At 40.0% G+C, this 18,855-nt stretch overlaps 1 protein-coding gene across 5 annotated transcripts in view; it reads right to left on the bottom strand.

Annotated features, from left to right (window-relative positions):
- Positions 1-3,338: 3,338 nt before the first annotated feature.
- KCNQ5 (potassium voltage-gated channel subfamily Q member 5) overlaps positions 3,339-18,855 on the bottom strand; it is a 661,517-nt gene continuing 646,000 nt past the window's right edge. For all 5 annotated transcript variants that reach the window (XM_044291364.1, XM_044291365.1, XM_044291367.1 and 2 more), the window contains 2 exons: positions 17,674-17,800; positions 3,339-5,997 (listed from right to left, as the gene is read on the bottom strand). In XM_044291364.1, coding sequence (XP_044147299.1) covers positions 5,056-5,997; positions 17,674-17,800 — 1,069 coding nt within the window. In that variant the 3' untranslated portion in view covers positions 3,339-5,055. The remainder of the gene's footprint in view (positions 5,998-17,673; positions 17,801-18,855) is intronic.

Genomic DNA, 18,855 nt, shown 5'->3' with positions numbered 1-18,855 from the left:
AGTGATATCATGCAGCTATTCTGTTGTCCATACATACATGTTACATACATAGTGCTGTATCTATGTGTGCTACATACATACATAGTGCTGTGATGTCACAAGTTCACAACAATACTTATTGCGCCAATGACTAATAAGTAGTCAGACCTGTTAAAATGTGAAGTTGAACGTATTGCGCCAAAATATTCGCATCATTCGTGCCGATATACAGTGGGATGCAAAAGTTTGGGCAACCTTGTTAATTGTCATGATTTTCCTGTATAAATCGTTGGTTGTTACGATAAAAAATGTCAGTTAACTATATCATATAGGAGACACACACAGTGATATTTGAGAATTGAAATGAAGTTTATTGGATTTACAGAAAGTGTGCTATAATTGTTTAAACAAAATTAGGCAGGTGCATAAATTTGGGCACTGTTGTCATTTTATTGATTCTAAAACCTTTAGATCTAATTATTGGAACTCAAATTGGCTTGGTAAGCTCAGTGACCCCTGACCTACATACACAGGTAAATCCAATTATGAGAAAGAGTATTTAAGGGGGTCAATTGTAAGTTTCCCTCCTCTTTTCTCTGAAGAGTAACAACATGGGGGTCTCAAAACAACTCTCAAATGACCTGAAGACAAAGAATGTTCACCATCATGGTTTAGGGGAAGGATACAGAAAACTGTCTCAAAGATTTCAGCTGTCTGTTTCCACAGTTAGGAACATATTGAGTAAATGGAAGACCACAGGCTCAGTTCAAGTTAAGGCTCGAAGTGGCAGACCAAGAAAAATCTCAGATAGACAGAAGCGACGAATGATGAGAACAGTCAGAGTCAACCCACAGACCAGCACCAAAGACCTACAACATCATCTTGCTGCAGATGGAGTCACTGTGCATCGATCAACAATTCGGCACACTTTACACAAGGAGATGCTGTATGTGAGAGTGATGCAGAGGAAGCCTTTTCTCCGCCAACAGCATAAAAAGTGCTGCTTGAGGTGGGCTAAAGCACATTTGGACAAGCCAGCCTAATTTTGGAATAAGGTGCTGTGGACTGATGAAACTAAAATTGAGTTATTTGGCCATAACAAGGGGCGTTATGCATGGAGGAAAAAGAACACAGCATTCCAAGAAAAACACCCTCTACCTACAGTGAAATATGGTGGTGGTTCCATCATGCTGTGGGGCTGTGTGGCCAGTGCAGGGACTGGGAATCTTGTCAAAGTTGTGGGACGCATGGATTCCACTCAGTATCAGCAGATAGTATGGAGACCAGTGTCCAGGAATCAGTTGCGCAGGGGCTGGATCTTTCAACAAGACAACGACCCTAAACACTGCTCATAATCCACTAAGGCATTTATGCAGAGGAACAAGTACAACGTTCTGGAATGGCCATCTCAGTCCCCAGACCTGAATATAATTGAAAATCTGTGGTGTGACTTAAAGAGAGCTGTCCATGCTCGGAAGCCATCAAACCTAACTAAAGATGTTTTGTAAAGAGGAATGGTCCAAAATACCTTCAACCAGAATCCAGACTCTCATTGGAACCTACAGGAAGCGTTTAGAGGCTGTAATTTCTGCAAAAGGAGAATCTACTAAATATTGCTTTCATTTCTTTTTTGTGGTGCCCAAATTTATGCACCTGCCTAATTTTGTTTAAACAATTATAGCACACTTTCTGTAAATCCAATAAACTTAATTTCACTTCTCAAATATCACTGTGTGTGTCTCCTATATGATATATTTAACTGACATTTTTTATCGTAACAACCAACGATTTATACAGGAAAATCATGACGATTAACAAGGTTGCCCAAACTTTCACATCCCATTGTATATTGGTGCACTCTATCTGCAAACAAAGCTTTTGTAATGTTCTGCCGTGCCAACCATTTTCTCCAGTCTCAGGAAACTTCTAGCAGCTTGAAAAATGTAGCTATAGTGACCAACGCCTGTATTTCGCGCACATTACGCAAACATTACATTTCCGTTTTTTGCGATCAAGAAAATAATTTCGAATTTGCGAATATATGTAGAATATTCTACCAAATATTCGCAAAATATCTTGAGTTCGACTACTGCCCCTCATCACCAATTCTTATCAGTAAGATAAAGTTTGAGCTATAATGCGTTTTTATAAGGTCAGAGAGGAGCCCATCAGGTGATCTGGCTGAAGGAGCAGAGAAAAAAATCTGATCCTGCTACTAGAGCATCTCAGCCCTTTTAAGGTCCATTCACACGTCCGTTGTTTCTTTTCTGATCTGTTCCGTTTTTTGCGGAACAGATCTGGACCAGTTCTGTACCCATTCATTTTCAATGGGTGCTGAAAATAAATCAGACATTGAGCTGTCCGATTTTTTTCAGGACCCATTGAAAATGAATGGGTACAGAACTGGTCCAGATCTGTTCTGCAAAAAAACGGAACCGATCAGGAAAGAAACAACGGACGTGTGAATGGACCCTTAGTTTGACTACATCTGTATATAGGAGGTCTTATCATTTGGTTGACTGCTACAGAAAGACAATATTTAGTATTTCATTTTTAAAGGCATAGTACTGCTAAAATGACTGAAAAATACGCAAACAAAAAATAAAAATATATTTTGAGTTAAAAAAATACACCTTTCTGATTGACATATCCCTTTAAAGAGGACCTTTCATGGGTCCAGACATTATAAAATAAGTAGCACGTTATGTAAGGCATAAAGCATATAATAGCACTTACTATTTTTCCTGGGTGCCGCTCCGTTCGCCCGCTGTGTCCCTGATAAATTCTCTCGCCTGGTAGCATCGGTACAGGGAGGAAGAGACTACCCTGTTTCTCAATATGCGTCTCGTTCTCCCTGGCTGTAGTGCGCTCCAATCACAGCGGAGAGCGTCACAGCCAGGGAGAAGGTGATTTTTTTTGTCCCTGGCTGTGACGCTCTCCTTTGTGATTGGACCGCGCTACAGCCGGGGAGATGGAGACGTCCATTGAGAAACAGGGCAGTCTCCTCCTCCCTGTACCGATGCTATTCATTAGCATACAAGGCGGGAGAATTCAACAGGGGTACAGTGGGCGAACGGAGCAGCGCCCAGGAAAAATAGTAAGGGCTATTAGATCCCTGCTTTATGCCTTACATAACGTGCTACTTATTTTATAATGTCTGGACCCATGAAAGGTCCTCTTTAAACTAGCCAGCCCTTCAGTCCTCAAAGGCAAAAAAAATAGATCTACTGTATAGACAATAGGTGTCAGTATTTCAGTATTGTATGACTCTACATTAAACTCTTTCAAACAGCAAACTGTAACACAAAAATATCAGAATTATAAAATAAAATAACCAAACTAAAACATTTGTGTTTTATTATGTCTTTCAGGAAAAAAATATTTCATATTTTCTCTTATATATGATCCTTAGAATTGCTCCATTATGTGCACAACATTTTATTAAATAAATTAAATTAAAACTAGTAAATTTCAAGCTCTTAAGCATTTCATTTAAGGCAAATACAGTATACCAAGTTATCTGTGATAAGTTACCAATAAAATCAGTTAAGGGTACCTGCATTGTCTAATGATGGAGAAAAAGTAACAAACATTTTAGTTTTTCTTTTTAACTAAAAACCTTTTTTATATTTTGCAGTCATCTATTAATCAAAAATGCAGACGCATGAGACATGGCAATGTACAATGAAAAAAGGCACGTGAAACATTGATTAAAACAAAATAAAAAATGGTGTAACTGTATACATTGTACAATACTTTTCAATGTACAGAATAGTTATTTGGCTAAACAGATGTAGACATTCAAAATAAGTTATTTCTAATACGAGCTGAGATGTCGAGATAACCTAGATAATGTCACAAAATTATTATTAGTAAGCAAGCTTTAGCAAGAGCAGAATTTTACAAATTAAGTAGAAACCCAAAATGGCATATGAAATGGCAAACAATAATTAGCTTTTTGTGCTTCAGACATCTTTCAAAATTTATCATTCAATCTTTTTCGCTGTTCATGTCAGATAAACAGTAGAACACAATAACTCATTTGCAAGGACATCATCTCAGGACGATAAGTTTGTATCATCTACCCCATCATAGGAGCATGTATTTCAATATCTACTTAGAATGGCTTTATCAGAACTAAGCCAATCAAAGATGTAAGAAAATAAAACATAATCAAATTGGCTGTAGTTCTTTTTTTCTTCTTCCTGTAATGATGTCCCTTAAAGCAGGTTTCATAGACATGGACACCAAACATACAATATACAGTATGTAAATACGTTCACGTAACAAGCCTATCATTTAACGTCCAAAAATACTTTTTAACAGAAATGTGGAGGCAGAACTTTTTTTTTCTTTATAGTAAACAGGTCAAGTCCTTCATGAAAGAGTTTTTACAGCATTTAGTACGGTTAAGACTGCAGTGACTTGTTTCATATATTATAAATCTTCGTAGCAAAAGAATGTTTCTATATGACAAGAACAACCTGAATGTGATGTGCCAACTTTATGCTTGTCACAACACTATTTCACCAAAAATATACAGATATAAACATTCTTATTATATGTGCATTAAATGACTGAAATGTATGAATGTGTAGGTATCATCTTGTCACAACTAGCAGCGGATAAAGTCCAATGTTACGATTTTCCTTGGTAAAATTGCTAGCAGCTGTAATATCCTTTTCTTGTAAACACAACCTTGTAGTTCTAGTGTGGACAGATATTGTTTTGTATCTAGATTCAAAGTGCTTTAGAATGTACAAATTGTGAACAGTACCTAAAAAATGTTGGGTGATACTAAAGCACATTAACACATTTGGTGTCATTGACTTTATAGGTCAGTGGGCATTTAAACCAGCCATTGTGTATAGTATTCTATAGTTTATAGGGTTAAAGATATACACATATCTTTATTACATTTTTAGCCTTCACTTAAAACATGCATTTTCATGCAACCAGAAGAGTTTGGCTCCTACTGTATACCTTCATTTCAGGTTCTTTCAGTTCTTGCACTGCTAATTATAAGTTCATGCAATGATATGAATGACTAAAGAAACTGTAAACCCTATAAAAATGTTATTTATGTTTGACATGTGGAGGGCTAAGAGTTTCCGTACCATCCCTAGTTTTGCTAATGCTTTGAGATGATCTTGTTATTCCAGTCCTCAAAGAGTCAGATAACAACATAGTTTCCACTGTAGGCTCAGAGGCAGCATCATATGTTTCTGTCTCCAGCTCTTCATCCGCAATAAAAAGTTTAGACTCCCTCCACTGTGGGTATGTTTCTTGGCTGCCTCTTGAGACACTTGAGTCACTGCATGACAACCGTTCATTTAGTTCTTCTGTAGATTGAATCAAATTTTGTACAGAAATTGATTTGCCAAAATCTTTGTGTGTAAAGGGAACTGAAGACAATACAGCACTATTTGTATCGAGGCTTTTCCGCCTTACAAAATTTTTTGTTAGATTGGGTTGTGCGGGCTGTACACTTTCTTTTGAGGCAACAAGGCATGCGGTGACATCACAGACATCCTCTTTTGTGGTCATAGGAATTATATGAATTGGTTCTGGTTTGTTGATATGTTTCAATGGAGAGACAGCTGGTATCTGTAGTGTAGTTGGTGCTGTTGGCTTTGAGGCTTGGCTTATTTGGTTTGATATATTGTTTGTTACTACAGTTACAGGTCCATCATTTATATTTGCCGACACCTGTGTTGCTTGGCTATCCATTGTTGGACTAAATCCAAAATACGTAGGTGCATTATATTCATTTGGTGTGAGTACAAACTGTAACCCTCGAGGGATATTGGCACTAGCTGATCTGGTTATAAATCCACTGTTCTGTGCAGAATTGGACAAGTCTTTGCTGTCTATTGGACTTTGATAATCTGAAGTTTGTTCACATTCAAATAGGGGCATCTGAAATGATGCCAAAGTCAGTGCTGAGGCAGATCCTTTCTTTAAGACCTGTTGGTAGATATCAAGTAGGCTGTCTAATTTTGATTCAATCGACTGTACCTACAAAAAAAAAGTATACGTTATATAAACATATATTTCATATCATTACCATTTCCACTGATTGTGGTTCTTAGGCCAAAAATATTTTTTATAAAATGACTATACCTAAAGTGACAACAATGAGCCATATACAACAGTGTCCTAGATTCAGTGAGATAAGTCTGGCACTCTCCAAAATCCAATACATTTGTGATTCTTTCAGCTAGACTTCCATAAACTTTAACCAACAGCTATTCCTCTTAAATCCCCCCCCCCCCCATACATATACCTGCTTGATTCAGTTGATGATTCTTGAATGGAAATGTAACACAGCAAGTGTGGGCCCACTGTGTCACTGACTTATGGCTGCTCATAAGGGCATTATGTGCACACACACACCCTCCCCAGTTTTCACCATTTCCCCCCTATTCAGGGATTTGGTCTTTGCTGCAAGGGAACCAAAACAGGCCGCTACCTCTTTGAGTAATCCTCATGTAGTGACAGCTAACCCAAGCAAGTTAAAATACATTGGTGTGTAGAACCAAAGGGGACAGGCAGATTCATAGCCAGTTGACATGCTGAAGCAAGGGAAGAGTTTTTCCAATCCGTTAAATAAGCCAAAGGTCTAGGGAGGCAGAACAGGTTCAACATGGTCAACAGGCAGAGGTTAGGTATGGAAGATGAGACAATACTAAACACACATTTGCAAGAACTAGGTAAGATACAGAAGGAAACTTTTTGCCCAGGCACTTTTTGATATTGGAAGGAGCCTTAAATACTTTGGGAAGACATTTTTTATAGACTGAGGACAGATTAGGATGTCCACATGCCATGTGGGCAGAGAGAACTGCAGTCAGGAAGCAGAAACTCTTTGAGGCTAGAATTGACAACTCAGAGAAAACTGGAGCAGGAAGTATAATCCGTAGATGGAGGGCATATACAATGAAAAATTGTGACTTGCCAATTGCCTTGCCTGAGTGGCTGTTATATAAGAACAACCAAGGGACGGAAATACACCCAATAGTCATGGTGAGAAGAAAGTAAATAATGCAGTTAATTGTCAAGACCATGATTTATTTACCCCCACCTGTCCATTGGACTGAGGATGGTATGGTGAGGAGAATTCCAACTTGACAACCAGCAACCCACAGAGGGACTTTGAGAACATAGACAAAAACTAAACTTCCTGATCAGAAAGATTGTGTTTGGGCAGACCAGGAGTACAGACAATGTGCTTGATGAACAGGTTGGCAGATTGAGCCTGAGAAAGCCGCTCAGAGGGACAAAATTTGACATTTTGGAAAAACAGTGCACAACCCCCCAGATCATGGTACAACCAGAGGATGCAGGCACATCTGTTATAAAGTCCATCACAATATGTTGCCATGGAGCATTTCACACAAGCAAAAGGAGGATCAGACCTGCAGGCTTCTTTCAAGAGGACTTGTTTTGTGCACATGTGGCATAGGCGACAACATGGTGATACATGTCCTGGGAAAGTTTAGTATAGTATTGGTAAATAAAGTTTAATGTCTTGTGTAGACCTGGGCTCCCAGCCAGTTGCATTCCCTGAACCTACTGTTGACCATAAGAACAAACATTTTACCTGAGAGAATGCCCTTAACTAAGGCAGGAGCTACAGGCATAATTTGGGCTGAACTGATAATGTGTCATAGCTCCATTGTATGAACTGGACTGTGAGAGAACATCCACCTTGATGTTCTCCACAGAAAGAAAATGCAGAACAAAGTTGAAGTGGGCAAAGAACAGTGTCCATCTGGCTTGAAGAGGATTGAGAAACTAAGCAGTCAGGAGATAGGTCAGATTCTAGTGGTAGTTGTCAACCACAGGTTGACCAACACCCTCCAGAAGATGTCTCTACTTCCCCAAAGCCAACCTGATGGTGAGCAGCTTGTGGTCTCAGATTGAATAATTACGCTCAGCTGAGATGAAAGACTTGGAGATAAAGTCATATGAAACAGTTTTAGCACAGAAATTCTACTTAGTCAGCACTGCTCCAGCACCTACGGAAGAGATGTCACCTCCAAGAAGAATTTCCTGGTGACATCAGCATGATACAAGATGGATGGTGAGGAGAAGGCCCCTGTGAGACAAGGATTAAGATTTGACTTTAGGTGTCCATTATTTGGAATTCTCCCCCTTCCCGCTGAGAGCAGAGATAGACATAGTGAGTGTGGATAAATGTGGGATGAACTTCTGGCTGGCCCTGTGGAAGGAGCCAGCCAAGGACCACAGACAGCTGTTCATGTCCACAATGCAACAGCAGTCGCAAACACAAAAACCAAAACATATAAAATAGTGCCATATTCACTATAGAAAACATACTAGTGCTAATGTTATACTCCTATCATAATGTCTGAATAAAATTTGAACAAAATATAATAATAATAAATCAATATTTGGACATTATGAGAGGAGTTGGTATTGTGACTAAAAAACTGCTATTTTATATTAATATTTTTTTTCTATATTCTATTTTATATAGATTTTCCTGTGATTGTAGAGAGGGGGGAGAAAAAAAGTGGATTTTAATTGTTTAAAAAAAATCTGTGGATTTATAATGGAATGGATGGGAGAAGATTGAATATTATTTTGACACCCATATAAAAGGAACGTCCATATGTGGGTGTATCATCCGCTCCTGATGAAGCTGGTGTGGCGAAACCTGGGTCGAGCGATGTTATAACTACGGAGATTTTATTCTGTTTTATGCCTATTGATCTCATACCTTTGTGACTATAATAAAAGCTATTACCATTGGAAACATTGGTGGACCTTCACTATGTGCCTGCACCTTTATAACTACAGAGGGGTGATTTTGTGACCGAGATTATCTTCCTGTGGAACCTCGTTGTTTGGCATCACCTAAAAGCTGTCGTATCCTATCCTGATCAAGCCCTTTGAATCACAGCCAAGTGAGGCAGCGCGACACCTTCCTTTGAACTGTTTGTTGAATATGAATAAGCCCGCTTCACACGGTAGTCTGCGACACAAAAAAAAAAGAAAACACAGTGGTGACCTCTATCTTTTTTATTTTTATTTTTCTGTTGTGTTATTTGTTAATTTATTTTATTGAAGAGACCAGGTCACTAAGGCCTGATGAAAGTAGTTGCCAGGAGTCCAGAAAGTCCTTTTTAGAGAACTGGATGTTACCACAGGACAAGACCACAGGAACTGGCAGCTTTTCACATAATGGACGATGGGGGTAAGGGGTTTAAGAGCAAGGGCCTATAGAAGGAAGATACCAGTTGTGGAGTTATCCTCTCCCAAACTAGCTCCCTGAGACACTCCCCGAAGTCTATGTGATTGGCCAGAATGATCATGTCATCCAGAGCAGCTAGTAAATCCTAACCTGCCAACTTGTCAATGATTTGGCCTGCCAGACCCTCTCAAAAGGTGGCCACCAGTGTCTCTTTCCAGGACAACTCCGAGGACAGTGGCATACTGCCAGACACTTATGTTGATCTGGAGAAGGCATAGCAAAGATGGTGCTGCAGAGGCAGTCTGACTAGGTTCCTCAAAGACCTTACAGAAGGTCGACAAAAATTATTGTAGTTCAAATGTTAGGGGATCTCCTTGTCCCCAAAAGAGTGTGGCCCAAGACAAAATTTTACAAGATAGGAGTGACAGCAGGAAGGTAATCTTGGCACCTCCCTTGTTGTATGGTGGTAGTTGTAGATGCAATTCACCAATACCAGAAGGAGGAACAGGCTGTGCTACAGTGCAGATGCTGAAGCTTGAGGACTCCAGGTAAGTGAAGATGGTATTCAGGTATTGAACAGGTTGTCCTGTAACCCCAACTTTGCAAGGCCAATGGAGTCAATGACTTCAGCAAACTGTAATGCAGCAGGCATTAATCCACTGTCAATGAACAGATTTGACTAAGGCTATACCTAATGACATTATCTAAATGCCCCTTCCCACAGTTTTTCAACCTTTCAACCCCTATACAAGGATCTGCTTTTTGCTGGAGGAGAACCATACGTTTGCTACTTTTTGGACTAGTCTCTGTTCAGTGACAGCTGACCCACGTAGGTCGAGACACCATGGTGTAGCACCAAAGGTGACAGCTGCAATCGTAGTCAGCCATAGGGGAAGCTGTCTTAAAGGGGTTGTCTGGGAATACATCAATACATAATTTCTAACAGTTGCTGCCAGCCTGCCTGCCATACTAAAAGGATCATACTTACCTGATCCCCACTGCTCTAGTCCTCTGAGCTGGTGTCTCCATCTTCCTGTCTGGTTTTGTTTTCTTCCTCCTTGGCTTTGGCATGGTCACCGAATCTTCATGTAACCACTAGCTTCAGCAGTGACGTGGCTCCAGTGGACCTGTTACCGCTAAAGCCAGTGTTTGGCTAAAGAATATCAAATGATTATGCCCATGTAATCAGGTGATGGTCAGCCGGCACTCCGTTCAGGAAGCATCATGAGCTCCTTGCTCATGACTTCCTTTTCCTACACGGATGAACGGGCACGGGAGATAGTGTCCAACGTGACTGCCAATGTGGACTTTCTCAAAATACCCCCTACGGAGTACCGAGGGAGAGAATTAATTAACCTCCTGGGAATTACACGTCTCTACACTCGCTGAATACTGCCGCCTGCACCGTATCCCGCGGGGACTGCGAGTTCATCTGAGACCCACATTCTTCTGCGATAATATTGATTATTGTACCAACTTTTCAAATATACTGAACAAGTGTTCAATGGACCTTATGGTATTAACCATCGAATATTTGACCGAAGCTATCACGGCCAGTAAGCAAAAAATTGCGTCAATTGAGACGCAACTGAAAGACGCGCTACCCGCGGATGAATTAATTGCCTTGAAGTCTAAAGTGGAGAAACTTGGCGCTGACCTTAAGCGGGACATTGAAAGCACTAAACGCCAAAAATTTATCAGAGATTCTGAAGATTATCAGAACAAACGTGTGTATAAATGGCAAGACTTGTCCGGTACGGCCACTCCATTATTCACCCGGCCGCAACGTCGGGGAGGCTCGATGTCATCTGGATCTGGAAGCGATTCCGCCACTGGAGCTCCACGCTCGGCTTTTTTAGGCAGAAGGAGGCAAAGACCCCAGCCAAGAAGAACACCAGACGAGCAGGACGTCATTATCGGCGGCATCGATGCACAGCGGACAACGCGTTCTCAGGTAGAAATGATACCTTAATATTTAATATCTCTTCTAAAAGCTTGAGTCCACTTCAGTTGCATATACTTGAGAAGGGACTACCGTTCTGTCCAACTAGTCCGTTGGACAGTTTTGAGTTTGATATGAACTGTCAGCGTTTTTTCCGTAATATTCGGCTTAAGGCACACTTTTCAAGTCTGCAATCTACTAACTTTGAAATATGTGCAAGTAGAGTGAGGGCAGATGATACCTGCTTGTCATTAAAGGATTTTGGATTGAGAACAAAGAGCTACTTTCAACCACCAAAATGTTACCATCCTGTTGAAACATTTATTTCATTGGTCCAACGTGATATCTCACAATCATTACAGGAAATGCGACAAAGCGGGTTTCATTTAAGCCACAATTTGTCGCGACTTGAAAGACAGGCTATTGAGAATTTGATACAAGCTAATAGCCTGATTTTCAAACCTGCTGATAAGGGGGGTGCCCTTGTCCTGATGGACAAAGAATATTATGTTAGTGAGATCCTGGGTCAGTTAGCTAACACTGACGTATATCGCCCTTTGGATGGTGATCCGGTGTTTACTATCAAAAAGAAATTGTGCACTTTGGTGGACACATTTATTACACAACAGATTATTGACCCCAAATTAGGGGAATATTTGATTAATCATCATCCTGTAACGCCGGTGTTCTACACACTCCCCAAAGTGCACAAATCCTTGACTCAGCCACCGGGTCGTCCCATCGTGGCTTTAACCGATTCTATTTTATCTCCACCAGCGATCTTACTTGAAAAAGTTATGACACCCCTTACTAAGACTATGCCGTCTTTCTTGCTTGACACAAATCAATTTTTGCGTGAGGTTGGGACCTTGGCGTTGCAGGATGATGATCTATTAGTAACCTTTGATGTATGTTCACTGTATACTTCGATTGTCCACTGGAAGGGTATACGGGCTGTTGAGTGGCTTCTATCCTTCTCCTCTCACACTGAAGGTGCCAAACAATTTTTCCTGAAATTACTTGAAATCATTTTAAATGAAAACTATTTTTTATTTCAGGACACCTATTACCAGCAGTGCTGTGGGACTGCGATGGGCTCGAATGCCGCACCGCCATACGCAAATTCATACATGTCATGGTTTGAGGATAAATACATTTACAGTAATGATCTGTTCAAAATTCATTGTATTTTTTGGCGAAGATTCGTCGATGACGTGTTTTGCTTGTGGCGTGGCGGCATTCGATCCCTTCGTGATTTTGCTGATTATCTGAACTCGGTCTGGTCTGAGCTGCAGTTTACTCTGCATTACAATGATCATGAAATTAATTTTCTGGACACCCTGGTCATTAAGGGTGAGAATGGGTCGATTGTGACCGATCTATATATCAAAAATACCGATAGAAATTCCCTTCTTCATTTCTCTAGCTATCATTCCCCCACAGTAAAAAAAGCAGTACCCCATTCCCAGTTTCAGAGGGTACGTAGGATTGTATCCGATGTTGATGTGAAAGAAAAACGTCTTGATGAAATGTCTATGAGATTTGAAAATAGAGGTTATCCCACTGCACTGCTAGGTAGTGAGAGGAGTAAGGTCACCTCCTTGACCCCTAAACAAGAGTCTAGGGGGTTGCGTGTTCCATTTATTACTAAGTTTCACCCATGGGTTAATAAATGTCGCTACATTTTTTCTAGACATTGGAATATTTTGTCCCGAGCATACCCTTCTATTGGGGAATTTAAGAGTCCTCCTTTATTATGTTACAAACGTAATAAAAATATTTGCGACATGGTGGTAAGGGCCGATGTGGGCAGTGCTCAAACTGAGAAGCGTCAACAGACTCTATCAACTCCTAGAAAGGGCACGTTTCCTTGCCTGGGGTGTATATATTGTTCAAGTGTAATTAAAGGGGAATATTTTACACACCCTCACACAGGCAAGCGATTCCCAGTTAGGGGTCTGTTCACATGTAACAGCAGTTTTATTATATACTTACTCAAGTGCCCTTGTGGACTTTTATACATAGGTGAAACATCTATGCGAATGAAAGATCGCTTCTCTAAGCATAAGTCCACCATAAGAAAAAATAACTTGCTTCTACCGGTTCCTCACCACTTTGATCGCTGCAAGCATAATATTGCGCAATTGCGCTTCCAAATAATTGAGCAGGTAGCACAACCCCGGAGAGGGGGGAATTGGTTGAAGATGTTGAAAAAACGTGAATCCTATTGGATTCACACACTACAGACATTGGAACCCATGGGGTTAAACCGGGAGTATGATTTGAATAGCTTCCTGTAATTTTCCAAGCCCCGTTTTATATATATTTTAACCTTGAATTTGTTTGTATTTTTTCAGAAAACGTGAGGAACCCCCAACCGCATCATCTGAACTGCAAGTAACCATGATCATTCAAAGAATTTCGCATGATCTTTAATCACTACTGCTTTGATTGATGCTGCTGCAGTTGGGCTGCTTCTCACGTGTTTCTGATTTTTTGTTTCACTTTGTTTGTTTGATTGATTACCATGACTACCTGATGTCATTTCCGCTTAGGCGGTCTATTTAAACCATGTACATTGTTTGATTTTTTGTATACCATTTGTTTGAGAAAGGCTCGCATCAGAGCCGAAACGCGCGTCACCGAATACCCTGTATGTGACGAATAAAGCGATTGAATTATCAGAAGACAAAGTGAGTGCCGGTCTCTTCTTATGATTATGCCCATGTCAAGGAGGAAGAAAACAAACCATGCACTGGAAGATGGATATGCAAGTGCCAGCGCAGTGGACTGGAGGGATGGGGAGCAGGTAAGTATGATCCTTTCAGTACAGGAGGTAGGTTGCCAGCAACCATTAGAAATAATGCATTTCCAAACAACCCTTTTAAAGATTATTTACACCTTCGGAGGCGTTTTGTTATATGATTGCATTTTACTAATTTTTTGGCTTAAAATTCATTTTTCAATTGGTCTTTATTTTAAAAATTATTGAGTCGTTCTGTCACAAAGGGTTAACTGTTCTTCTACTTTATACTTTCACTTTGTGCCACTCATCTAATAAACCTCATCTCTAAATTACTAAAAGGTCATAAACATGTATGTAACTCATCTTCTTAGCAATAAGATAAGAACTAAGCTATAATAAGTTTTTATAAGGTCAGACATTAGAGATAATATCCCATCAGCTGAGCTGCATGACGGAACAGAGTGAACATTCAAGTCCAGCTACTAGATAAACATAAGACTGCACAAAGACAGTGGTTAAATATTTTTGAAAATTGACCAATTGAAAATATGATTTTTTTTACTCAAAGTGAGTACAATGCAATAATTAAATTTTTTTCCCCTAAAGGTGTACATAATTAGCCTTCCCTGGGTATTTAAAGGCTAAGACTGATTAGAATGCGTGACAGAAAAATAAAAGATGCTGCAAAAACTGTAGGTGGCCAAACAAATAAAAATAAGCCTGCAGTTATTCTGGTGGTTTTTATTGGTAAAAAAAAAACGCCAGACATAATTCATATATGTAAGGTCCCTTAGACTCTGTTTATAGAAATTATGGCCGGTCTTTTATGTTCTATTTTGTTATGGATTCTAATAGATCTTGATGGATTGATACTGTAACTGCCTTATTTTTTAGTGGACAAATTAATGTTATTGTAGGTGTTAAAAAGCAATAGAACAACAAAATATTAACCTAGCCTTGAGTGTGAAACCTAAATTGGAGTTGCTTCCTAATGATGTCACAACCAGACATCTGAGAAGCTCTGACAGATGCCTTTCAGAACCTCCTCCTTGAGCTTTCTTTGCTTTGGTTTTCAGTTCCTCATCTCGTTAGCCTCTCTCAGCTGTCTTGTAGTTGGACTGATTGCATCCCTTTAAATTCCTCCCCATAATGCATTAGTGTGCGGTTTATACCACTTCCTGGAGTGTGTGTGCATGCTGATCCTATTTCCCAGTCTTTTACAAGATAAGTGTTGTACATTCATTTGTGATTTTATGTTTGCTGGATCCCAGGTGACCCTGACTCCCTCCGTGTCTAGAGTAGGGAGCCGGTGGTCGTGCCCCCTCACTATTGTAGGGTGTTCAGGGGTTATATAGTCGAGGTACGAGGATATGCGATCATCCACCATTGGGGTGTTCGCATAGGCTGAGCAGCCAGGTCTTATGCAGGGGTCTCCCTTTTGTTCCTTAGTTTTGGATCCAGTGAGTCATATATTCATTTTGCATTGTCTTGTTTCCTGTACACATTCCGTGACAAATGATTGATCACATGTAAGTATCTGTTATAAAAGCAGAGTGCAGTGCAAGATCATTGAGATACGGTATGTTTGTGGCTGACAGATTTGTATTCACATTTCTTACTATCACATTTATATGGATGCCACATTTATATGGGCAGTTCACTGACTGCCACATTTTATGTGCATAGTTATTATAGTGATGTTTATCTGGATTGGAGCTGAGCTAGAAGGCAGCCCAGGAGCATGATCTGAAAATGATGAATTACCAGTACTTCCCTGTAGGTACTAACAAATATAATTGTTTAGCTCCTGACTAGTTGGTCACTTTAAGACTCTAGACATCTGAAAGGTATACCAAATGAACGTCGCACTCTTTCTCTTCTGTTTTTTCACATACAAATTTACATATAGTGGATATAAAAAGTCTACACACCCCTGTTAAAATGTCAGGTTTCTGTGATGTAAAAAAATTAGACAAAGATAAATCATTTCAGAACTTTTTCCACCTTTAATGTGACCTATAAACTGTACAACTCAAAAAGACCCAGAAGACCACAGAAAACAACTGTGGTGGATGGCCGAAGAATTCTTTCTCTGGTGAAGAAAACACCCTTCACAACAGTTGGCCAGATCAAGAACACTCTCCAGGAGGTAGGTGTATGTGTGTCAAAGTCAACAATCAAGAGAAGACTTCACAAGAGTGAATACAGAGGGTTCACCACAAGATGTAGACCATTGGTGAGCCTCAAAAACAGGGAGGCCAGATTAAAAAAGATCTAAAAAAGCCTTCACAGTTCTGGAACAACATCCTATGGACAGATGAGACCAAGATCAACTTGTACCAGAGTGATGGGAAGAGAAGAGTATGGAGAAGAAAAGGAACTGCTCATGATCCTAAGCATACCACCTCATCAGTGAAGCATGGTGGTGGTACTGTGATCATGGCATGGGCATGTATGGCTGCCAATGGAACTGGTTTTCTTATATTGTATTGATGATGTGACTGCTGACAAAAGCAGGAGGATGAATTCTGAAGTGTTTCGGGCAATATTATCTGCTCATATTCAGCCAAATGCTTCAGAACTCATTGGACGGGCTTCACAGTGCAGATGGACAATGACCCAAAGCATACTGCAAAAGCAACCAAAGAGTTTTTTAAGGGAAAGAAGTGGAATGTTATGCAATGGCCAAGTCAATCACCTGACCTGAATCCGATTGAGCATGCATTTCACTTGTTGAAGACAAAACTAAAGGGAAAATGCCCCAAGAACAAGCAGGAACTAAAGACAGTTGCAGTAGAGGTCTGGTAGAGCATCACCAGGGATGAAACCCAGCATCTGGTCATGTCTATGCGTTCAAGACTGCAGGCTGTAATTAACTGCAAAGGATTTGCAAGTATTAAAAAGTGAAAGTTTTATTTATGATTATTATTATTATTATTATGTCCTATTACTTTTGGTCCCTTAACAAGTGGGAGGCACATATGCAAACTGTTCACCTGATTTGGATGTAAATACCCTCAAATTAAAGCTGACATTCTGCAGTTAAAGTACATCCTTTTTTATTTCAAATCCATTGTGGTGGTGTATAGAGCCAAAAATGTTAGAATTGTGTCGATGTCCCAATATTTATGGACATGACTGTAGCAACTCTAAAAACTAACCTCAAATACACAAACAATGATACATTCCCCATAAAGGGTTTATGGGATCATCTGCTTAAGGCTACTTTCACACTAGCATTTTCAATTCCGCTATTGAGATCCATCATAGGATCTCAATAGCAGATGAAAAAGCTTCAGTTTTGTCAGCATTCATTGTCAATGTGGACAAAATTGAACTGAACTAAACGGAATGCACCAAAATGCATTCCATTCGGTTTGTTTGCGTTCCCATCGTGGACAGAATAACGTTGCAAGCAGCGCTTTTCTGTCTGCGATGTGGTTTTCTGACACAATAGAAAACGGATCCGTCCCCCATTGACTTTCAATGGAGTTCATGATGGATCCGTCTTGGCTATATAAGACATAATACAACCGGATCTGTTAGTGACGGATGCATGCGGTTGTATTATTATAACGGAACCGTTTTTGCAGATCCATGACGGATCCGCAAAAAACGCTAGTTTGAAAGTAGCCTTAGCCATCCTCTTTCAAATGACTTAGCAGACAACGACCTATCAGGGCATATGGATTTGCACATTGACCTGCTGCAGAGAGAAGCTGTCCCTATGGAGGACTAGGCTAGTCTTATTATTGGCAATAATACAAAATAGTATATATAGTTTACCTGCTTCTCCACTTTAACTACTCGGCCCAACATGCTGAGGTCATCTCCTGCCTCAATTTCATGTACAGTTTTTTCCCGGTTCTTTTTATCTGTTGCTATTTGACCTTTTCCAAGAATCTGATCAACTCTGTAAATGAAAATTTTTTCATGTAATTCATACTGCAAAAATACAGCATAACATCATTTAAAGAATGCAAAAGCCAACAGCACTATGTTCACCTGACATATTGTGTAAATGTACAATATTTCACAAATCTCTATCACTGATATTGTTTCCACCTGTTTACATCTTGCTTTCTATCCACTTCAACGTGATAATATTAGACTAAGACCTCATGCACACGACCATGCACACGATCCGCATCTTTTGGACCCATTCATTTCTATGGGGCCACAAAAAATGCGGACAGCACAGGGACGTCATCCGTGTGCTGTCCACATCAATGCGGCTGTTTTGCAAATGACAAAACATGTCCTATTCCTGTCCATTTTGCTGACAAGAATAGGCATTTCTACAATGGGGGCCCGAGAGAATTGCGTGATTTACATGGTAGGTAGTCACAGTTTGCTGAGCGCAAAATTGATGCAGTCGTTTGCAGGAGGCCTAATAAAAATGTACTTTTTGTTCGAAAAACAGAGCTGGATCCCTTGCACACAGCAATATTCTGGTCAGTATTTGTGAGCTAACACCAGGAATGGAACATAAACAGAAAAAAGAATCATGGAGACAATTGCACATCTTCCATGTTCTGGATGCACTCCTGGTTTTGGCTTAGAAACCCTGATGCAAAATACTGACCAGAATACAAATTTGTGAAAGTGGCCTTACTCTTAAAGGGGTTGTCCCATGATTCATGTAAAAAATGAAAAGCTGTTATCATATGGTTCATGACAATCTCTTTCTAACAGTTGTAGAACCAGTCCTGTACCGCACATGGATCCAGAGAGCTCTCCATTCATGGCTGCAATTGCTCTGCCTGATTAATTTCAAGCTGGCATCTTAGGTGGCATGGACCTTTCCAGGGGATGTGTCCTTTCTACTGCAGCTGGTGGCAGTTGGAGTATGGAACTAAGGATGTGCTTCCATCTCAGTGCAGAGAAATTAGAAAAGGGCAAACAGCAGTTGGAGCTACATAGAGAGATGTCCGTGAATAACTCAGTAGCTATACTAAAGTTTTAATT

This window comes from Bufo gargarizans, chromosome 4, assembly GCF_014858855.1.
Source record: "Bufo gargarizans isolate SCDJY-AF-19 chromosome 4, ASM1485885v1, whole genome shotgun sequence".
Taxonomy (NCBI): domain Eukaryota; kingdom Metazoa; phylum Chordata; class Amphibia; order Anura; family Bufonidae; genus Bufo; species Bufo gargarizans.
This window is presented reverse-complemented; position numbering and strand designations above follow the sequence as displayed.